Source organism: Dendrobates tinctorius, unplaced genomic scaffold (assembly GCF_039654945.1).
Source record: "Dendrobates tinctorius isolate UK_male_01 unplaced genomic scaffold, ASM3965494v1 ptg000192l, whole genome shotgun sequence".
Lineage (NCBI taxonomy): Eukaryota > Metazoa > Chordata > Amphibia > Anura > Dendrobatidae > Dendrobates > Dendrobates tinctorius.
The window spans coordinates 12794511-12819211 of record NW_027361859.1 but is presented as its reverse complement, the minus strand read 5'-3'; the positions used below and the strand labels follow the sequence as shown (position 1 = coordinate 12819211).

General features: G+C 47.5%; 1 protein-coding gene across 1 annotated transcript in view; it reads left to right on the top strand.

The window, feature by feature from the left end:
* The window catches only part of LOC141055848 (uncharacterized), a 45248-nt gene that overhangs the window by 2359 nt on the left and 18188 nt on the right, over positions 1–24701 (top strand). Inside the window, exons 2-6 of the mRNA XM_073552566.1 lie at positions 14615–14764; positions 14894–15073; positions 15159–15282; positions 15366–15463; positions 15662–15752. Coding sequence (XP_073408667.1) covers positions 14669–14764; positions 14894–15073; positions 15159–15282; positions 15366–15463; positions 15662–15752 — 589 coding nt within the window. The 5' untranslated portion in view covers positions 14615–14668. The remainder of the gene's footprint in view (positions 1–14614; positions 14765–14893; positions 15074–15158; positions 15283–15365; positions 15464–15661; positions 15753–24701) is intronic.

Genomic DNA, 24701 nt, shown 5'->3' with positions numbered 1-24701 from the left:
GAGCTAGAGTGGCAAGATAAGGTTCTCATACCTATATTCTGGAGAGGTTTGGCTGATCATGTCAAAGACACCCTGGCCACCAGACACCCTGCCCACTACTCTGGAGGAGCTCATTATTTTCTCCACCCGCATCAACCTTCGTTTCACGGAGAGAGGGCTGGAGCACTCCAAAGTCCAGTAAACGGTATAGGTTGGCTCCAACTTTTGCTAGACCGCTGGAGTCTCCCGGTCAGGCGCCCGAGTCTCCAGAGGCCATGGAGGTGTCCCGCACAGGTTCCAAGTTCCGGTCCGCGCGGGTACCCCCGGTCTGTTTTCGTTGTCGGCAGACTGGCCACCTTGCCAACCAGTGCCCACAGCGGTTGGGAAATGCTCGTGTCTAGTGGTTATTGGAGGGTGCCTACTAGACATAGCGAGTTTCTCCTCCAAGCTCTTGTTTAAAGGGATGCTGGAGTTCAATTTCTCCACTCTGATCGTGGAGATTTGCGTGGACTCCGGGACGGAGGGCAATTTCATGTCATCTGCCTTCGCCCAACAACACGCAATCCCCCTGGTCTTGCTACCCCAAACAGTCTCTATCAGAGTGGTGAATTGTGCGACACTACTGTACCAGATCACCCACCAGATGGCTCCACTGAGGCTCTCACTGTCTCCTCGTCAGGAGATGTTATCTCTCCTTGTTATGCCCGAAGGTATCGACCAGGTCCTCTTAGGGGTTCCCTGGCTATGATTTCACTCTCCTCATATAGAGTGGTCCTCGGGGAATATTCTCGGTTGGAGCAAGTTCTGCGAGGGTAGGTGTCTGAGGGACTGCGTACAGGTCGCTACTAGAGTTGAGCGAAACGGGTCGAAAAAATTCAAAAGTCGCCGACTTTTGGCAAAGTCGGGTTTCATGAAACGAAACCCGACCCTAGGATGAGGTCGGCCACGAGGTCGGCGACTTACGCGCCAAAGTCGCGTTTCAAAAGTTTGTTTTGCGCTCTTTTTCAGCCAATCAGGATCCACGGACACTGTGGGCAACGTGATGACATAGGCACGGGTCACCACCATCTTTCAGAAGGGCATGCAAGTGATTGGCTTGCTTTGGTGGGCGTCACAGGGGGTATAAAAGGGCGTGCACGCCGACCGCCATCTTACTTCTGCCGATCTTAGTATAGGGAGAGGTTGCTGCTGATTCTGTAGGGAGAGCGTTAGGCAGGGAAGAAGACAAAAAAACTGCTTCTGCTGCTAGCGATTTGGCCTGCACAACACACAAGTCACTGTGTGTGCAGTGCAAGGGGAGGCTATATTGTGGTGTATCAGTGGTGTTGGTTGTTGGGCTGCCTTCTAAGGCTTCCTGACACGCTGGCATTGCTGTTTACCCACTGCTCCGCAAACTGCTTTTTTAAAAGCAATCCAATCTCCCTTATCCTCTCGTCACTTTGGTCACAGGCAGCTGTGCCATCGTGCGTGTCACATAGCGCTCAGATATCAGTGGGCCGCACACATCCACAAGTGTCCAGTGTCCAAAAGTGTACGCAGAGATTCAAAATCTCCATTATCCTCTCGTCACTTTGGTCACAGGCAGCTGTGCCATCGAGCGTGTCACATAGCGCTCAGATATCAGTGGGCCGCACACAATCCACAAGTGTCCACTGTCCACAAGTGTACGCAGAGATTCAAAATCTCCATTATCCTCTCGTCACTTTGGTCACAGGCAGCTGTGCCATCGAGCATGTCACATAGCGCTCAGATATCAGTGGGCCGCACACAATCCACAAGTGTCCAGTGTCCAAAAGTGTACGCAGAGATTCAAAATCTCCATTATCCTCTCGTCACTTTGGTCACAGGCAGCTGTGCCATCGAGCGTGTCACATAGCGCTCAGATATCAGTGGGCCGCACACAATCCACAAGTGTCCACTGTCCACAAGTGTACGCAGAGATTCAAAATCTCCATTATCCTCTCGTCACTTTGGTCACAGGCAGCTGTGCCATCGAGCGTGTCACATAGCGCTCAGATATCAGTGGGCCGCACACAATCCACAAGTGTCCACTGTCCACAAGTGTACGCAGAGATTCAAAATCTCCATTATCCTCTCGTCACTTTGGTCACAGGCAGCTGTGCCATCGAGCGTGTCACATAGCGCTCAGATATCAGTGGGCCGCACACAATCCACAAGTGTCCACTGTCCACAAGTGTACGCAGAGATTCAAAATCTCCATTATCCTCTCGTCACTTTGGTCACAGGCAGCTGTGCCATCGAGCGTGTCACATAGCGCTCAGATATCAGTGGGCCGCACACAATCCACAAGTGTCCACTGTCCACAAGTGTACGCAGAGATTCAAAATCTCCATTATCCTCTCGTCACTTTGGTCACAGGCAGCTGTGCCATCGAGCGTGTCACATAGCGCTCAGATATCAGTGGGCCGCACACAATCCACAAGTGTCCACTGTCCACAAGTGTGTGCAGAAATTCTAAAACTCCCCTGTCCTATAGACACCTTGTACCTTGTTTTACATTACTATATAGTTTGTTGGATTTTGTCTACATTTCTACCAAAAATGAGGAAGGCTGGTGGAAGAGGCCGTGGAATTGGGCGGGGGTTGGCAGCTGGTAATGATGGTGTTGGTGGTGGATCTGATGGTAGTGGCAAGAGCAAAATAGGACCAAATGCAGGAGGTGCTGACCCTGCGTCATCGTCTGTCTACATAAGGCCTCGAACGCTTAGTTTTCTAGGAGTTGGCAAACCGCTTTTAAAGGTAGAGCATCAGGAAAAAGTTTTGTGTTACATTGCTGACTCAGCCTCCAGCTCTCTCGCCTCCTCTTCTTCAGTTGTAAAAAGTAAAAGCACTGAGTCGTCATTGGAGGCTCATGTTCATGAACCACACCTTTCCTTGTGTCCTTCACCCCAACCAAGATTGAAGGATGACGCAGGCCATACTACTGATTACTTCATGGAGCTGTTTTCACATACCAGGCCAAGATGAATCTGACATGGAGTGCACTGATGCACAGCCGCTGATGGATGATTCTGCTGGTACATTCACTCAGAGCACTACATTGTCCTCGCAGTGTACAGAGCCAGATTTTGACCCTGATGAGACTCAGGTGCCCCTTCCCGCACACTATACCACCATACACGGTGACACAGAGAAAGGTGCACATGACATAGAAGAGGAGGTGATGGATGACCCAGTTGTTGACCCAGATTGGCATCCATTGGGGGAAGAGGGTGCTGCTTCCAATAGCTCAGATGAGGAGCATCCACAGCAGACATCGACATCGCAACAGCTGTTATCTGGCAGGCCCGGAGCACTCCAAAGACAGGTTCCAAACATCAAAAGAGTTGCTGGACAGCTTGTCCAGAGGGTCAAAAGATCACAGCGTGCTAGGCCGCAAAATGTCTGCCAAAGTAGGAAGAGTGCAGTGTGGCAGTTTTTTGAACAAAATCCTCATGATCAGGCCAAGGTTATCTGTAAGAAGTGCGCAAAGACCTTTAGCCGAGGGAAAAATCTGAAAAATTTGAATACCAGTTGCATGCTTAGACATTTAACCAGCATGCACTTGCAAGCGTGGACACAACACCAAACCTCAAGTGCCACATGTGCAACTGATCACAACGAAGGTAGTCAGCAGCGCTACATTGTTTCCCCCACTGTAAGCACACCGGTTAGCACAGCAGCAAATGTTGAGGTGTCGTTGCAAGGCCACAGCAGTCAGGGAATCCCACTGTTATATCAACGAAAGACTGATTCTAGGCCATCAGAAAGAACACCAACTCCATCACCATCATCAACCCTCTCTCAGTCCGCCCTGTCCACCGCTACTTCCACCATATGCAGCTCTCAAGTCCAGCTCACCCTCCCAGACACTATGAGTAGGTCAAGAAAGTACTCAGTCTCTCATCCGCGTACACTGGGTTTGAACGCCCACATTGCCAAACTAATCTCGTTTGAGATGATGCCCTTTCGGTTGGTGGAAAGCACAGCTTTCCGCGAACTCATGGCCTATGCAGTACCACGCTATGACCTACCCAGTCGCCACTTCTCTCGCAAAGCCATCCCAGCCCTCCACCATCATGTGAAAGACCGCATTGTCCATGCAGTCAGTGAGCGGAAAGGTGCACCTCACAACTGATGCATGGTCCAGTCGGCATGGCCAGGGCCGTTACGTGTCCATCACTGCGCACTGGGTTAATGTGGTGGATGCAGGGTCCACAGGGGACAGCGGTGGTGGGACAGTGCTGCCTAGCCCACGGTCTAGGAAACAGTTGGCTGTAGGCGTTCGACCCTCCTCCTCCTCCAGAAGCGACAGCTCGTCCACAGAGCGCAGTCGTACGAGCACTCCATCTGCAGCTGCCACTGTTGCACACGATGTGTCCCCCTATCGAGCAGCTAGTGGAAAGCGTCAGCAGGCTGTGTTGCAGATGATGTGTTTGGGCGACAGACACACCGCTGAGGTGCTGGCCGAGTACTTGAAGCGACAAACTGAGTCATGGCTGGGCAGTGTACATCTTGAGGCAGGCAAGGTAGTTAGTGATAACGGCCGTAATTTTGTGGCAGCCATAGCCCTTTCAAAACTCAGCCACATACCTTGCTTGGCTCACACCTTGAACCTGGTGCTGCAGTGCTTCCTCAAAAATTATCCGGAGTTAACAGCCCTGCTCCAGAAGGTGCGAAGACTGTGCGCGCACATCCGCCGGTACACTCCGTTCGTATGCAGAAGCTGCAGCGATTGCTCCACCTTCCCAACCACCGCCTCATTATCGACATTGCAACAAGGTGGAACTCCACCCTGCACATGGTGGAGCGGCTGTGCGAGCAGAGGCAGGCCATAATGCATTTGTGGGAGGATACACGGCCAGGCACTTTGAGAGCAGACATGGAGTTGACAGGCGTGCAGTGGTCGAAGCTGAAAGACCTTTGTAAAGTCCTTCAGTGTTTTGAGGAATGCACACGGCTGGTAAGCGCAGACGACGCCATCCTAAGCATGAGCATCCCACTTATGCGTCTGCTCATGCAAACTTTGACGCACCTTAAGGAGCAGGCGTCTGCAGCCAATGTTGATGAGGAGGAAGAGGAGGAGGGAATCCTTGATGACATTCAGCCATTGTCTGCTCAGGGACCTCTCCTGGACGAGGTGGAGGAAGAAGAGGAGGAGGAGGAGGATGATGGGGATGATTACTTAGGGGAGGAGGATGCATCTCGTGGGGCAAGTGAAAATGTTGGCGTGGCAAGGTCTGGTACAGGGTTTGTGCGTGACTGGAGGGATGTGGATTTGCCAGAAAGTGCTCCTCCACCCAGCACTCGCAGTGCATCATTGACACCGGGAACATTGGCCCACATGTCAGATTATGCCTTGCGGATCCTAAAAAGGGACCCCCGCATTGCCAAAATGATGAACGATGACGACTACTGGTTGGCCAGCATCCTGGATCCACGCTATAAAGGCAAATTACAAAACATCATGCCACAGGAGAACCTTGACCTAATATTGGCTAATAAACAAGCAACTCTGGTAAATCGGTTGCTTGAGGCATTCCCAGCACACAGCAGCGGTGATGGTTCTCACACGAGCCGTACGGGCCAGGGGCAGCTTGGCAGAGGTGTTCGTGGTGCACACAGCAAAAGTGGCGTTGGAGACAGGGGCTTCATGACAATGTTGTGGACTGATTTTTCAAATACCGCTCACACAACTGGTAATACTGCATCGATGGAAAGTGACAGGAGACAGCAGTTGTCAACTATGGTTACAAACTACTTTTCCTCCCATATCGATGTTCTCCCACACAGGTCATTCCCCTTTGACTATTGGGCCGCTAAACTGGACACCTGGCCTGAATTGGCCCAATATGCCTTACAGGAGCTCGCTTGCCCAGCTGCAAGTGTGCTATCGGAAAGAGTCTTCAGTGCAGCTGGATCAATCCTGACAGAAAAAAGGACCCGTCTGTCAACCCAAAATGTGGATGATCTAACCTTCATTAAAATGAACCACGCATGGGTTTCCAAGGATTTTGTCCCACCTTCCCCTGATGACACATAGGGTGACAGAAAAATGGCTTGCTTTGGTCCACCTCTTCCTGGTACTTCACCTATTTCGCCTTTTGCATCAGTTGAATGTCCAACATCAACATATGCCACTTTCTAAAACTCCCTAACTGTGCTGCCTCCCCCCCATGGCCGGGGTCACCACCTAGAGCACGACACCGTGCGAGTGCCGTTGCCCTGGACAGGTGGGTAGGCCGACTCTTGGGCGCGGGCACTGGCACAGGGTCCCTCATAGTGCAATCAAGTGTCTCTGACGGTGGTGGTGCACACCCGCCGTCAGACACACCGCTGTACTATGAGGGGCCCAGTGCCAGTACCGACGCCCACGAGTGGGCCCCCCTTGCTTGGCCAGGGCCCCAGCATTTGCAATCTTTACCTCTCCCTGCTCCTCCGCTGTGTAATCTGGGCCGTCAAATCCATACTGTGCCTGACACCGTCTGAGCCTGCCTCCTGATGTATAGACATATATTTTGAATGTGTACGCTATCCATACATGTTATCCGGGGATACGTTACCCCTTCTAAACTTTGTGCAATGACGTGCAATCCATACTGGGCCTAACACCGTCTGAGCCTGCCTCATGCTGTATAGACATATATTTTGAATGTGTACGCTATCCATACATGTTATCCGGGGATACGGTACCCCTTCTAACCTTTGTGCAATGACGTGCAATCCATACTGGGCCTAACACCGTCTGAGCCTGCCTCATGCTGTATAGACATATATTTTGAATGTGTACGCTATCCATACATGTTATCCAGGGATACGGTACCCTTTCTAACCTTTGTGCAATGACGTGCAATCCATACTGGGCCTAACACCGTCTGAGCCTGCCTCATGCTGTATAGACATATATTTTGAATGTGTACGCTATCCATACATGTTATCCGGGGATACGGTACCCCTTCTAACCTTTGTGCAATGACGTGCAATCCATACTGGGCCTAACACCGTCTGAGCCTGCCTCATGCTGTATAGACATATATTTTGAATGTGTACGCTATACATACATGTTATCCGGGGATACGGTACCCCTTCTAACCTTTGTGCAATGACGTGCAATCCATACTGGGCCTAACACCGTCTGAGCCTGCCTCATGCTGTATAGACATATATTTTGAATGTGTACGCTATCCATACATGTTATCCAGGGATACGGTACCCTTTCTAACCTTTGTGCAATGACGTGCAATCCATACTGGGCCTAACACCGTCTGAGCCTGCCTCATGCTGTATAGACATATATTTTGAATGTGTACGCTATCCATACATGTTATCCGGGGATACGGTACCCCTTCTAACCTTTGTGCAATGACGTGCAATCCATACTGGGCCTAACACCGTCTGAGCCTGCCTCATGCTGTATAGACATATATTTTGAATGTGTACGCTATCCATACATGTTATCCAGGGATACGGTACCCTTTCTAACCTTTGTGCAATCACGTGCAATCCATACTGGGCGTGAGAACGGCTGGCGAGCTGTTAAGCAAGCTACAGCACCTGTCCAGACAAGTACAGGGATTCCCTAGCGAGGAGACTTATTTGATTGTTTTCTATGTTGGGACAGCAATTTTTGGGGAGCACTATACTCTGGAGAATGATAGATGGGGCCCACCATACACTGGAACATTCCAAAGGTGGACATCAGACACTGGAGCAGCATTTACAGGGCCCATTATACACTAGAGCATTAGAAATGGGGCCCATTATGTTTGGAGCATTATTTGGGCCCATAAGACAGTGGAGCTTCATCCATGGGGACCAACATATACTGTAGCATTATGTGGAGCTCATCATATACTGTTTCAAACATTATATGGGACCAATGATTTTGTATGGAGAAATAGATGGGCCTCGTCATGAGATGTAAAAAGTGAGGTATTTTTCATTGTACTATACCGCTATTTCTCTGCCGTATCGGAGCATGATGAGTTGTGGTATGTGTTAAAGGGGCGCTCTTTCGCCCAGGGCACATGAAAACCTGCAGCCAGCCCTCCCCCCCCCCCCACAAATTTAGCCAAATAACCCCCATTTTTCAGTGCGTAACTTGTGTTATGAAGTTAATTAAGGTTGACAAGCTTAAGTAAGAAGAATTGATGCTTTTGGCATTCAAATGGGCACTGTAGGTGTGTTTCCTGTCCTCCTCTCACTGCCGACTTTTATTCCCCATTGACTTACATTGGGTTTCGTGTTTCGGGACGACCCCGACTTTTCCCTATAATCGGACGATCTTGCTCGACCCGACTTTTGGAAAAGTCGGGTTTCACGAAACGAAACGCGACCCTAAAAAAGCAAAAGTCGCTCAACTCTAGTCGCTACCTCTGAGGTTCCCCCAAATCTCTCCTCGCTTCCCAAGCCCTATCAACAGTATGCAGACGTTTTCTCCAAGAAGGCGGCGAAGACCCGCTGCACCGCCCTTACGACTGTCCTATTGACCTCTTGCCCGATGCTGAGCCTCCTCACGGCCGAGTCTATCCCCTATCTCTCCCAGAGACAGAGGCCATGTCTCAGTGTATCACGAGAATCTGGCAAGAGGATTCATTAGGAAGTCGGTGTCCAAAAGAAGAATGGAGAATTACGCCCCTGCATCGATTACAGGGACCTTAACGCCATAACTGTTAAAAACAAGTATCCTCTGCCCCTGTTATCGGAACTGTTCAATAGGTTACGAGGAGTGAGGGTATTTTCCAAGTTGGATCTGCGGGGAGCCTATAACCTGATACGTATTTGTGCGGGGGACGAATGGAAGACGGCCTTTAACACCAGGGATGGCCTTTATGAGTATCTGGTCATGCAACTTCGCCCTCTGCAATGCCCCAGCCATCTTCCAAGACTTTGTAAATGACGTCTTCCGGGACATGTTCTCCTCCTCGGTGGTGGTCTATCTGGATGACATTCTTATCTTCTCTCCAGATTTGGCCTCCCACCGGAGAGACGTCTGCAAGGTCTTCGACCGCCTGCGAACGCACTCCCTCTACGCCAAGTTGGAGAAGTGTCAGTTTGAGCAGGAGTCCTTGCCTTTCCTGGGCTATATCCTCTCGGCCCAGGGTTTGGCTATGGATCCGGCCAAATTGCAGGTGGTAATGAACTGGCAAGAACCCCACTCCCTTAAGGCGGTGCAGCGCTTTTTGGGGTTCGTTAACTATTATCGCCAGTTCATTCCCCATTTCTCCACCTTGGTGGCTCCTTTGGTCGCTCTCACCAAAAAAGGGAGCCAATCCTATGGTATGGTCTGAACAGGTCTCCGAGGCCTTCTCCGCCATCAAGACACATTTCGCTGGCGCTCCCATCCTCCACCATCCCGATGTGGATAAACCATTTATCCTGGAGGTAGATGCTTCGTCTGTTGGTGCCGGAGTGGTCCTTTATCAGAAGGATGCTCAAGGTCAGAAGCATCCCTGCTTCTCTAAGACCTTTTCACTGGCGGAGAGATTCCATCGGGGACAGGGAGTTGTTGACCATGAAGTTGGCCTTTTCTGAATGGAGACACCTCCTGGAGGGTGCGCAGTTCCCCTTCCAGGTGTACACCGACCATAAAAACCTATCTACAAATGGCCCAGTGGCTTAATTCCCGCCAGGCCAGATGGTCGCTGTTTTTCACCTGATTCCGTTTCACCCTTCACTATCTGTCTGGTGAGAGTAATGTCCGGGCTGATGCTCTCTCTCGCTCTGTGGTGTCCCTGGAGGAGGAGGAGACTGAGCCTCGGCTAATCGTCCCATCCGAGAGCTTGAGGACTGTGGCTCCGGTCGCTCTTGAATCGGTGCCCCCGGGCAAGACCTTTGTTCCTGCCCATCTGGGGCCAGAGGTTCTCTCTTGGGCCCACGCATCCAGAGTGGGAGGTCACTTTGGGATGTAGCGGACCACCGAAATCTTGGCGAGGACATATTGGTGGCCGCACATGACACAAGACGTGGGAGATTATATTCGGGCATGTGTTTCCTGCGCCCAGAACAGGTCTTCTCGTCAGAGGCCTGCTGGGCTACTTTACCCCCTGCTGGTGGCGGACAGACCTTGGCAGATGGTCGGCATGGACTTTGTGGTCGGTCTGCCCAAGTCCAGTGGCAGCACGGTCATCTGGGTTGTCACCGATCATTTTTCTAAAATGGTGCACCTGGTACCACTCTCGCAGCTACCTTCTGCACGAGGCCTGGCAGCCTTGTTCATAAAACACGTCTTTCGCCTGCATGGTATGCCGGACAAGATAGTCAGTGACCGGGGCCCCCAGTTTGCATCTCGGTTCTGGAGAGAGCTCTGTAGTCTGCTCAGTGTTGAGCTAAATCTCTCCTTGGCCTACCACCCCGAGACGAATGGGTTGGTTAAGAGAGCCAATCAGACCCTGGTCACATACCTACGACATTTTGTCTCGGCTAGGCAGGATGACTGGGCATCCTTGCTACCATGGGCGGAGTTTGCGTTGAACAACGCTGTGGCCGACTCCACCGGTCAGACGCCGTTCCTGCTTAACTACGGCCAGCATCCGCGTGTCCCTGTCCCTATGCCCATGTTGTCCACTGATTCCAGGGTGGCAGACTGGGCGGTGGAGGCTCGTAAAATTTGGGACCGCAAAAAAGGATGCCATCCGGGCCTCTAAGGAGAGAATGAGGGCTTCTGTCAACACTCATCGGCGCCACGCTCCGACCTTTGCTCCTGGCGACTTAGTGTGGCTATCCGCCCGTAATATCAGACTGCGGGTTGAGTCCACTAAGTTCACTCCTCTACATTGGCCCCTTCGAGGTCCTTGAGCATATCAATCCAGTGGTCTACCGCAGGGCTACCACTAGGAACTTCGGGGCCCCATACTGGTAAAACTTATGGGGCCCCTTGAGGCTCCGCCCAGGCTCCACCCCAGCCCCGCCTCCACCCCTTGAACTGTTCAAAGTCCCACCGCTCTCTCTTGGAAAAACTCCACTTCTCGCCAATCACACATTAACAGTTCCCATCACCAGATCACACATATAGCCGGCAGCTTTTGTTTTTGCCAAAAGATTTTTTAAGCCGCCACCATAACAGGGTAGACTCTTTTGGCCGAGCTCTATTCTACTGTAACGTATTAAATATTTAAAATATGTGATACAATTTAGGTTTTTTTCTATTTTTCAATTTTTAAAATGACCAATAATATCACATACAAGGGAAAAATACCACCGCACCATATCCAGACCACATACCACATAATACCACACACAAGGAACAAATACCGCCAGACCATGACCAGACCACATATTACCACCACAGTGACTGAATAATATCACATACAAGGAACAGCACCGCACCATGACCAGACCACATATTACCACCACAGTGACTGAATACTACAATACTGAACAGTAATAAAAAAACACGATACTATCACCATAAGTGCCATTATACACAGGAGATCTGTACTTAGTATGCAGTGTCTATGTACAGGTAATACAGTGATCAATGACATTATACACAAGGCCTCTATACAGTCTATAGTGTCGGTGTATAGCGGACACACTAACTCACCAGTGACGTCTCTAGGTGAAGTCCTTCATCTTTGCTTTTCATCTTTCATCCAGCACAGACCGCCATCACGTCTTCCAGCCAGGGCTCATCTCTGCAGGAAATAACACAGTTACCTAGAGCTCCGCTTGCAGAACATATTACTTAAATTTCCCAACTTCTACATTACATCACATGAAGAAAAAAAGGTAACATAGTGTCACTCTACACAGTAACAGGACCGCCCTCCCCCATTTAAAACCGTATACTCAAAAAATAAAATAAATACATCACTGCAGTAATAATATCCCTTAATTAGACCCTGTGGTAATAATATCCCCCATCCTAGCCCCCGTGTGTCTCATTCCTGGCTTCAGCCATCCGTTGTCCCATCCCGCCCTCATAAGTATCCATTCTGCCCCATATGATCTCCCCATCCTGCCCCATCTGTCTCCACCGTATCCATCCTGCCCCATGATCCTGCACGATCTGTCTCCAATCCTGCCCCATCTGTCTCCAATCCTGCCCCCAGTGTCTCCAGTCATGCCCCCATGTCTTTGATCCTGCCCCCTGTGTCTCTAATCATGCCCCATATCTCCAATCATGCGCCGTATCTCATTCTGCCTCTTCCTGTGTCTCACTGTCACATTCTGCCCCCGTGCTTAACATTCTGCCCCTTCCTGTGTCTCACTGTCACATTCTGCCCCCATGCCTCACATTCTGCCCCTTCCTGTGTCTCACTGTCACATTCTGCCCCGTGTTCATTCAGCCCCCTCCTGTTTCTCACTGTCACATTCTGCCCCTATCGTGTCCAGCATTCTGCCCCCATCGTCTCCAGCATTCTGCCCCCATCGTGTCCAGCAATCTGCCCCATCGTGTCCAGCAATCTGCCCCCATCGTGTCCAGCAATCTGCCCCCATCGTGTCCAGCAATCTGCCCCCATCGTGTCCAGCAATCTGCCCCCATCGTGTCCAGCAATCTGCCCCCATCGTGTCCAGCAATCTGCCCCCATCGTGTCCAGCAATCTGCCCCCATCGTGTCCAGCAATCTGCCCCCATCGTGTCCAGCAATCTGCCCCCATCGTGTCCAGCAATCTGCCCCCATCGTGCCCAGAATTATGCCCCCATCATGACCAGCATTCTGCCCCATGTCCAGAAATCTGCCCCAGCGTTCAGCATTCTGCCCATGTCCAGCATTCTGCCCCCATGTCTCAGTCTCCCCAGGGCCCCCCCGGATTGCCACTCTTAAAAATTTAAAAAAATAAAAAAGTTCTTCTTACCTGGCCGCGGTCCAGCGGCGGGCGACGCTCGCGCTCCCTCCATACTGCAGTGTTTCCCAGCCGGCGACTGACAGTGACGTCAGACGTCGGCGAGGTGCGCTCTGCGGCTGACGTCAGCTGCCAGCCTCCTATTGGCTGGCGGATGTTAACTATTGACGTGCGGGCCTGCATTGTCAATAGTGTTTAGCTGCGGTAGCGCCGAGGGCCCGGTTTACCTACCGGTAGGGGCCCGGTGACCAGAGGAGACCGGGCCCCCTCTGCCAGTCAGGGCAGTAATGCCCTGATGGCGGCCCTGGTCTACCGCCTGGCCCTTCCCCCACACATGGCCATCTCTGAAACCCTCCACGTGTCCCTTCTTAAGCCGGTTCACTTGTCCCGGTTCTCCGAGTCATCTGCCGGGACATCAGACCTATCTTCGAACGAGTTTGAGGTCAATGCCATTGTGGGACGCAGGGTGGTGCATGGTAAAAAGTTTTATTTGGGGGACTGGAAGGGCCATGGTCCAGAGGCTTGGACCTGGGAGCCAGTGCAGAAAACCACGCTCCGCTCCTTATTGCGGCGTTTGAGTGTAGTGAGGCTCTAGGAGGGGGAGTAATGTTAGGCATCAAGTTTTCCTCACTGCACAGGGGGAATCTCGAGCCATGCTTTCTGCGGTCTCCCATTCCTCTGGAGCCACAGAGATTCCTGCTCAGCAGGGTCGTCGCTCCAGGCGTCTTGCCCAGGCTGATGCTAGGCATCTGGTTGCTCCTTTTGGCTTTGCTATAACTCCATGCCTGAGTCAGCAGCAAGTAGACGCTTCTGGGGACTAAGTCCTATCTTTTGGGTACTGAGCATGCCCGTGGGACGACCTCTCATTGGAGGTCAGAAGTCACATGCGCAGGTCCCGCTCCTGCTCGGATTGGTCCACCACTGGGAAGGTCCCGGAGGATCGCCACTATAAAAGAGTAGCATGGCCGCTCGGCCATGCGCTAGTATAGACTCTTATGCTTATTTGTGTGTATGATGATGGATGCATGTGTCTGGTGATTGACTCATTAAGACTCCCCTCCCTTTGATATGCATGTTGGTTAGGGATTCAGAGTGAGAGTCAGCACCAATGGGTGCTATGCTCAAGCCACCGTGCTTCTAGTACTCACTACTAGCGTCCTACTGTGCCTCCGTGCTATGGGCACTGTCGTACCGCACCAGGTAGCTGTGACCGCCGTGCGACGCCATGCGCACCTCTAGCGCTTTCCTCCCCGTCCTGGGTGGTTAGTGGTGTCCGCCAAAGCGGCACTATGTGCACTTGGTGCGATTATATAAACTGTTACTTTTTTCTGGCACCGCAGCCGCTGCGCTGAGTGTTGATGGTCTAGAGGAGCTCTAGTCCGGTGTCTCTAGGACAGGGCTCTATGACCTCTAATTAGTGCTCACTCAGCCGAGCTCTGTGAGTTCAACCGGTCTCCGACGTTTGTTTCAGCGGCTCTGTGGAGCAACAGAATTCACCTCTATTCACACTGGGTGAGGTTAACCCACGTGTGAGCAAGCGTTTACCCACCATCTAGTTCCGCCATTACTCAGCAGCAGGTTCCATCTCTGCACGGTGGACCCTGGGTTGCGAACGCACCTCATATCTCCTTTCATATTATTTGGTGCGTTCCGCCAGCCCCTAACAAATAACATCAGTGAAACATATCTCCCCTAAAGCACATTACCAATGACCCTCTTACAATGTAAAGAAGATAGCTATATACTGTAAATTAATAAATCTCCTCATAGGTTTCCCTTATTATCTCCAGTAATTGTATTATTACACAGGATTTTATGATGTTACATCGGCTCATCTTCTCATTCAGGTTCCTACAATATCAGATCCTCTCAGTGAAGATCTTCTATATAAGAGAATTTTCATGATTTACCCATCACAGATGGATATGGACAGAGAAAAGATGGTGGAGAGGATATTACACCTCACGCTAGAGATCCTCTACTGTCTTACTGGAGAGGTGAGACATTCTGATGACGTCACATTGCATCATTCTTATCTATGGGAATAACGGATGGACAGAACTGGAGAGATGAGGACTCTGGAAATGTCTGTAGTGAGAATTATTAATGTGTCTCTCCATAACCAGGATTACACAGTAGTGAAGAAGACCTCTAGTGAGCGCTGTCAGGACCCTGTGTCTGAGGGATGGAGAAGACCCCTGAGCCCAATCACGGGGCCTCAACCGCACCCCCTGATACATGAGGACATCAATGACCAGAAGATCCTAGAACTCACCTACAAGATGATTGATCTGCTGACTGGAGAGGTGACACTGCTGGGAATGCTGGGACATTAATACAGTAACACTATGAAGGGATCAGGGGGAATGACGGTATCATTGTATGTGTCAGGTTCCTATAAAGTGTCAGGATGTCGCTGTCTATTTCTCCATGGAGGAGTGGGAATATTTAGAAGGACACAAAGATCTGTACAAGGACGTCATGATGGAGGTTCCCCAGCCCCTCACATCACCAGGTAAAAGACAGGACTAAATACACGTGGCCTATAATTATCTGTATGTAAAGAATGAATTCAGTCCCTGTATGTATTTCCTCCAGATCTATCTAGTAAGAAGACAACACCAGAGAGATGTCTCCATCCTCTTCTTCCACAGGACTGTAAAGAAGAAGATCCCAATGTTCCTCAGGATCATCAGGTAGATGGAGAGAAGGTGTCAGGAGATCTCCCCTATGATGTGTAGATGGCTGTGAAGGTCTTGTGCTCAGTCTTGTTTTATCCACCAGTATTATATGTTTTATACTTGTGTAATGAGAACGGTGGAGATGGCATGATTAGAGCTGATCATAGATGTGACTTCTCCATCTGTCTGTGACTTTTACAATATTTTTTTCAGGGTGAAGATCTGACCCATATTAATACTACAGAGACATATGTGAGGGGTGATGAGAGGTGCAAAAAGGAGATTCCGACATATGACTACCTAGGTGAGTAGTAACCAATAAATGCTGAGAAGTCACAGATTCTTCTCAGTCACAGTCTGTGGCTGCTTAATCGGTCTTGTAGTCCGGCCGTATCACAATTATGTGATCACCGTTTTGCCTCTAGACCACAACATTCTCCTTCATCTAAAACTGTTCAAATTTCTTTGTGCATTGTGAAAGCCCTTTTCTATAGAAGTTAGAATCTGGAGGATGCACCTACCCCCTGGGATAAGAAGACGTTAACCGTTACCTGTCCAGATCTGTAATCTGCAAAGCCAAATGACAGCGTACGTAGAATGTGCTGACAAGTTAGAAAATCATTAAAAGAAAAATATTATGATGGGATTGTAAGAGAAAACAGAGGGTAATGATGCTGTTGGCTTCCTATATGCTTATTGGATGAATCTATCTTCTCTCCCTTCTGTGCTGCTGAATGTGCTCATATGGTCCCTACAAGACAACATTGAATGTGCAGTAAGGTCAAGTGTGAATTCTGTACAATAACAACAGAGTTTCCCTTTATCCTGACTTTTCAGTTTCTTTTAAAACCAACTAACTTAAAACAGGATCGCGATAAACTACATAGAAAAATTACACATGTGCTTCCCAGGGGAAGAGTCCTGAGGAGAGAATTTGCATATTCCCAGTGCCTTCTGGGATAAGTGAAGGGTCTCCGCGAGCTCAACGATCACTGGATTTTGGCCGTTGCAGCTGAAAAGAGGAAATCGGTAAACCGCGCGCCGATAATTTTGGCTCATTTTTTTAATCGCTTTGAAATCTCTTTAACAATAACAATATGGAAGAGGCCAGGAGCCATTTGGTGAGCTGCATTTCTTGCTACATGTTCACAGACTTACCAGTGGAAAAGCCTAAAATCACATGCCACAAATGCAAGCTTGTGTCCCTGTTGGAGGAAAAGTTGCAAAATCTCGAAGAGAGGTTAATTACATTGAAGATCATTAAGGAAGGTGAAGAGTTCTTAGACAGAGCAGAATTATCTCTTCATGTTACAGAAAGAGAAGAAATTCGAAGTGCACCTGAAGAAACAGAGGAATGGAAACATGTGACCCAGAGAAGCAGGAGGATCGGGAGGCAGTCATCACCCATACTGCTAAGGAACCAGTACCAAGCTCTTACACAGGAGAACGATGAAGAAATACATCAAGATGAGACTTTACCCACAAAGAACAACCTTGTACACCTTCAGAGTCCTCCTGGATGTAATGGATGAAAAATGTTGTGAAGAAGAAACGGAGAGTGGTGGTCATGGGGGATTCCCTGTTGAAAGGAACAGAGGCCGCTATCTGCAGACCGGATATAACCTCAAGAGAAATGTGCTGTCTTCCAGGTGCAAAAATTAAAGATGTGTCTGACAGGATATCAGGACTCTTCAGACCTACAGATGACTACCCATTCCTGCTAATACATGATAGAGGCCGCTATCTGCAGACCGGATATAACTTCGAGAAATGTGCTGTCTTCCAGGTGCAAAAATTAAAGATGTGTCTGACAGGATATCAGGACTCTTCAGACCTACAGATGACTACCCATTCCTGCTACTACATGTGGGGACAAATGACACCGCAAGAAATGACCTGGAAACCATCTGCAGAGACTTTGAAGACTTAGGCAAGAAAGTGAAAGAACTGGGAGCGCAGGTGGTCTTCTCTTCCATCCTCCCAGTGGATGGCCATGGAACAAGGAGGTGGAATAAGATTCTGCAGGTGAACAACTGGCTACGTTGGTGGTGCCGTCAGTAAGGATTTGGATTTCTGGATCACGGAGTGAATTACCTTTACACGATGGACTACTTGCTTGAGATGGGGTGCACCTTACGAAGACTGGAAAACATGTATTTGGAAGTCGCCTTGCTACACTTGTAAGGAGAGCTTTAAACTAGAACAACATGGGAAGGGAAGCAAAAGACCAGAAAAAGCCATACACCTGACAAATGCTATTGAGAACTCTGCTATTAGAAGTGGAAAGGAAGAACAAAGACAAAAGAATCTAATTAATAAAAATATTGGAGAAAGAGAAACCAATCACAAACTAAAATGTTTCTATACTAATGCACAAAGCATGGGCAACAAACAAGGAGATTTGGAACTACTAACACAGAATAAGAAATATGATGTCATTGGAATCACTGAAACTTGGTGGGACAATACACATGATTGGAATACAAGACTAGAAGGATACAACTTATTTGCAAGAAACAGACTTGATAAACGAGGAGGAGGTGTCGCATTGTATGTTAGAAACACATATATCTGCATAGAGATTGAAGCTTCAGAGACTGGGAGTTCTGTGGAAACTGTTTGGGTAAGAATAGAAGGACAGAACAATGGAAAGGACACCATTGTAGGCATTTACTACAGGCCGCCTGTGCAAGCTGAAGATATGGATGAACACTTTATGCATCAAATGGCCAAGTGCTCCAAAAAATGACATCGTTGTCATGGGAGATTTTAACTATCCAGACATTTGTTGGGAATCTCTCTCAGGCAAAACTAACAGGTCAAGGAAATTGTTATACTCTCTTGCTGACAACTTTATCTTCCAAAAAGTAGGGGAGAAAACAAGGGGAACTGCTACCTTGGATCTAATCCTTATAAACAGGGAGGAAATGGTTGAGGAGGTAAAAGTGGCTGGGACCCTAGGAGGTAGTGACCATGCTATTTTAGAATTTTGGATAACTAGAGGAGGAAGACCTGTGAACACTCAGATGTCAAGGTTAGATTTCAGAAAGGCAGATTTTAAGGGATTCAGAAAGAGAATTGGAGGGATCCAATGGCTAGATATCCTTAAAGACAAAAATGTCCAGAAAGGATGGGAAATCTTGAAAAATGAAATTCTCAAAGCACAATTGTTAACAATTCCAAAAAGAGGGAAGAATAGGAAGCATTTAAGGAAGCCAGGATGGATGAACACAGAACTTAAGCACATGCTAAAAAGGAAGAAAAAAATGTTTATAAAATGGAAAGAGGGAGGCATATCTAAAGAAGAATATAATGCTGTCTGCAGAACCTGCAGGGCACAGATCAGATTATCTAAAGCTGACAATGAATTGAGGCTTGCAAGAGATGTCAAAAGCAATAATAAAGGATTTTCGGGATATGTCAAAAGTAAAAGAAAAGTCAAAGATGCTATAGGGTTTTTACAGGATGCAAATGATGAAATGGTAAGACAGGATGTTGAGAAGGCTGAACTTTTAAATTCCTATTTTGCATCTGTTTTCTCTCAGAAAGGAAATGTCAACTGTTCTTCACTGTCCTATTAAGGGAATAGAAGAATCCAGGATATCTATAAACAGAAAGATAGTGAGAAAACACTTAGCTAACCTAAATGAATTCAAGTCTCCAGGTCCAGATGAATTACACCCCAGAATACTGAAGGAGATGGCAGAACTGGAGAAGTGGGCAGCAACTAACAGAATGGTTTTTAACAGGGAAAAATGCAAAGTACTACATCTGGGCAATAAAAATGAAAAAAGCATATACAGAATGGGAGGAATAGGCCTAAGCAACAGCACATGTGAAAAAGATTTGGGTATACTAATAGATCACAGACTGAATACGAGTCAACAGTGTGATGCAGCAGCAAAAAAGGCAAATGCAATTCTAGGATGTATTAACAGAAGCATACAGTCTAGATCACGTGAAGTCATTATTTCCCTCTACTCCTCTTTGGTCAGACCTCATCTGGAATATTGTGTCCAGTTTTGGGCACCACATTTTAAAAAAAGACATCAACAAACTGGAGCAAGTTCAGAAAAGAGCAACCAGAATGGTGACCGGTCTGCAAACCCTGTCTTATGAGGAAAGGTTGCAGGATTTGGGATTGTTTAGTTTGCAAAAGAGAAGACTGAGAGGAGACTTAATAGCTGTCTACAAATATCTCAAGGGCTGTCACATTGTAGAAGGATCAACTTTATTCTCATTTGCACAAGGAAAGACTAGAAGCAATGGGATGAAACTGAATGGGAGGAGGCACAGATTAGATATTAGAAAAAACTTTTTGACAGTTAGAGTGATCAATGAGTGGAACAAGCTGCCACGAGAAGTGGTGAGTTCTCCTTCAATGGAAGTCTTCAAACAGAGGCTGGACAGACATCTGACTGGGATGATTTAGCGAATCTTGCTTTGAGCAGGGGGTTGGACCAGATGGCCCAGGAGGTCCCTTCCAACTCTACGATTCTATGATTCTATGTGGGGACAAATGACACCGCAAGAAACGACCATCTGCAGTGACTTTGAAAGCTTGGGTAAGAAAGTGAAAGAACTGGGAGCGCAGGTGGTCTTCTCTTCCATCCTCCCAGTGGATGGCCATGGAACAAGGAGGTGGAATAAGATTCTGCAGGTGAACAACTGGCTACGTCGATGGTGCCGTCAGCAAGGAGTTGGATTTCTGGATCACGGAGTGAACTACTTATACGATGGACTACTTGCTAGAGATGGGGTGCACCTTACGAAGACTGGAAAACATGTATTTGGAAGTCACCTTGTTACACTCATCAAGAGAGCTTTAAACTAGAACAATGTGGGAAGGGAAGCAAAAGGCCAGAAAAAGCCATACACCTGACAAATGCTATTGAGAACTCTGCTATTAGAAGTGGAAAGGAAGAACAAAGACATAAGCATCTAAATAATAACAATATTGGAGAAAGAGAAACCAATCACAAACTAAAATGTTTTCATACTAATGCACAAAGCATGGGCAACAAACAAGGAGAATTGGAACTACTAAGGTAGGAAAAGAAATATGATGTCATTAATAATAATAAATTTTATTTCTATAGCGCCGACATATTCCGCAGCACTTTACATTTCAGAGGGGATTTGTACAGACAATAGACATTACAGCATAACAATAATCACATAGATTATAACAAATACCAAGAGGAATGAGGGCCCTGCTCGCAAGCTTACAGTCTATGAGGAAAGAGGTAGACACGAAAGGTGGGTGGTAACTAGTGTTGAGCATTCCGATACCGCAAGTATCGGGTATCGGCCGATACTTGCTGTATCGGAATTCCGATACCGACTTCCGATATTTTTTCAATATCGGAATTCGGCATCGGAATCGGAAGTTCAGTTGATTGACGGCCTGACGTCATCATGATGCGCGGTGTGTGCGCATCATGATGCGCCGTCATTTCGGGCCTGCCGGGGGTCTCTGCCGGCCTGCCGGGGGGCTGTGCCGGCCTGCCGGGGGGCTGTGTGGACTGCCCGGGGTCTGTACCGGCCTGCCGGGGGGCTGTGCCGGCCTGCCGGTGGTCTGTGCACCCTGTGGGGGTCTGTACCGGCCTGCCGGGGGGCTGTGCCGGCCTGCCGGGGGGCTGTGCTGATGTCCGGGGGTCTGTGCAAGCAACGTCCGATGGGACTACAAGTCCCATCGGGCGATGCCTGCTACCATGACAGTGATTGACACATTAGCCAATGATGGGACAGTAGTAGTCCCATCATCCGGCTAATGTGTTAAATGTTAAAAAAAAAAAAAAAATACTACATACATACTACATGCATGCTACATACATACTACATATATACTACATACATACTACATACATGCTACATACATACTACATGCATGCTACATACATACTACATGCTACATACATACTACATGCATGCTACATACATACTACATATATACTACATACATACTACATACATGCTACATACATACTACATGCATGCTACATACATACTACATGCTACATACATACTACATGCATGCTACATACATACTACATATATACTACATACATACTACATACATGCTACATACATACTACATGCATGCTACATACATACTACATGCATGCTACATACATACTACATGCATGCTACATACATACTACATGCATGCTACATACATACTACATGCTACATACATACCACATACATACTACATACTACATATATACTACATGCATGCTACATACATACCACATACATACTACATACATACTACATACATACTACATGCTACATACATACTACATATATACTACATGCATGCTACATACATACTACATGCTACATACATACCACATACATACTACATGCTACATACATACTACATATATACTACATGCATGCTACATACATACTACATGCTACATACATACCACATACATACTACATACATGCTACATATATACTACATGCATGCTACATACATACTACATATATACTACATGCATGCTACATACATACTACATGCTACATGCATGCTACATACATACTACATACATACTACATGCTACATACATACCACATATATACTACATACATACAATACATTCATACAATACATACATAGACATACAGTACATATAACATAGAGTAACATACTTACCAATACTTGTTACATTGTTCCCCGAAGCCATTGTCTTTTCCGGAATAAATATTAACATAACAAACCACAAAAATACTCACCCACGATCCGAAGCAGTCCACGAGTGTGTCCCACGACGATCTTGGGTAGAGAACTGCAGCATCAGATGATGCTGCCGTTCTCTACGGGCTGCAGGAATCCAATGACGGAAGGTAGGTATCCTTCCGCACTGTATTCCTCCGCCACTTAAAAAAAAAAAAAGTCCCTAGTCTCACTTTATGCCATTGCTGCGTGGGAATTTCCCACACAGCAATGGCATAAAGTGAGACTAGGGATTTTTTTTTTTTTTAAGTGGCGGAGGAATACAGTGCGGAAGGATACCTACCTTCCGTCATTGGATTCCTGCAGCCCGTAGAGAACGGCAGCAACAGCTGATGCTGCAGTTCTCTACCCAAGATCGTCGTGGGACACACTCGTGGACTGCTTCGGATCGTGGGTGAGTATTTTTGTGGTTTGTTATGTTAATATTTATTCCGGAAAAGACAATGGCTTCGGGGAACAATGTGACAAGTATTGGTAAGTATGTTACTCTATGTTATATGTACTGTATGTCTATGTATGTATTGTATGAATGTATTGTATGTATGTAGTATATATGTGGTATGTATGTAGCAGGTAGTATGTATGTAGTATGTATGTAGCATGCATGTAGCATGCAGTATGTATGTAGCATGCATGTAGTATATATGTAGTATGTATGTGGTATGTATGTAGCATGTATGTAGCATGCATGTAGTATATATGTAGTATGTATGTAGCATGTAGTATGTAGCATGCATGTAGTATATATGTAGTATGTATGTAGCATGTAGTATGTATGTAGCAGGCATGTAGTATATATGTAGTATGTATGTAGCATGCATGTTGTATGTATGTAGCATGCATGTAGTATGTATATGGTATGTATGTAGCATGTAGTATGTATGTAGCATGCATGTAGTATATATGTGTTATGTATGTGGTATGTATGTAGCATGCATGTAGCATGTATGTAGTATGTATGTAGTATATATGTAGTATGTATGTAGCATGTAGTATGTATGTAGTATGTATGTAGCATGCATGTAGCATGCAGTATGTATGTAGCATGCATGTAGTATATATGTAGTATGTATGTAGCATGTAGTATGTAGCATGCATGTAGTATATATGTAGTATGTAGCATGTAGTATGTATGTAGCATGCATGTAGTATATATGTTATGTATGTAGCATGTAGCATGCATGTAGCATGCATGTAGTATGTATGTAGTATATATGTGGTATGTATGTAGCATGCAGTATGTATGTAGCATGCATGTAGTATATATGTAGTATGTATGTTGCATGTAGTATTTATGTAGTATGAATGTAGCATGTATGTAGTATGTAGTATGAATGTAGCATGTATGTAGTATGCATGTTGTATGTATGTAGCATGTAATTTTTTTTTTTTTTTTACATTTAACACATTAGCCGGATGATGGGACTACTACTGTCCCATCATTGGCTAATGTGTCAATCACTGTCATGGTAGCAGGCATCGCCCGATGGGACTTGTAGTCCCATCGGACGATGCCTGCACAGCCCCCCGGCAGGCCGGCACAGCCCCCCGGCAGGCCGGCACAGCCCCCCGGAGCCGGCACAGCCCCCCGGCAGGCCGGCACAGCCCCCCGGCAGGCCGGCACAGCCCCCCGGAGCCTGCACAGACCCCCTGGCAGGCCGGCACAGCCCCCCGAAAGGCCCGTACAGACCCCAGAGAGGCTGTACAAGGGCAGGAAAGGGTTTTTCTTATTCCGATACCGGAAGTCCCATAGACTTGAATGGGACTTCCGGTATCGGAATCGGCGATACCGATACTTTTTTTAAAGATCGGCCGATACCATCCGATACGATACTTTGAAGTATCGGACGGTATCGCTCAACTCTAGTGGTAACAGTTGCCCTGATTGTATAGACCAGCCATAATGTTAAGTGTGTATCAGTACAGACACAGAGGGCTAATGGATGCATAAAGCATGTGGGAACATGATGCGGGGAACCTGGTTATGCTAAAACTTTTGGCTGTGCCACACAGGGATAGATTAGGTTAAAGTGTTGAGGTGATAGGCCAGTCTGAATAAATGCGTTTTCAGGGCATGCTTAAAATTGTGTGGATTGGGGACTAATCGTATTGACCTGGGAAGCGCATTCCAAAGAATTGGCACAGCACGTGTAAAGTTTTGGAGACGGGAGTGGGAGGTTCTGATTATTGAGGATGCTAACCTCAGGTCATCAGCAGAGCGGAGGGCGCGGGTAGGGTGGTATATTGAAACAAGTGAGGAGATGTAGGGTGGTGCTGAGCCATGGAGGGCTTTGTGGGTGAGGGTAATAAGTTTATACTGAATTCTGGAGTGGATGGGTAGCCAGTGTAATGACTGGCACAAGGTAGAGGCATCGGTGTAACGATTGGTGAGGAATATGATCCTGGCTGCAGCATTCAAGACAGATTGGAGAGGGGAGAGTTTGGTAAGAGGGAGACCGATTAGAAGAGAGTTACAATAGTTGAGACGAGAATGAATAAGAGAAACAG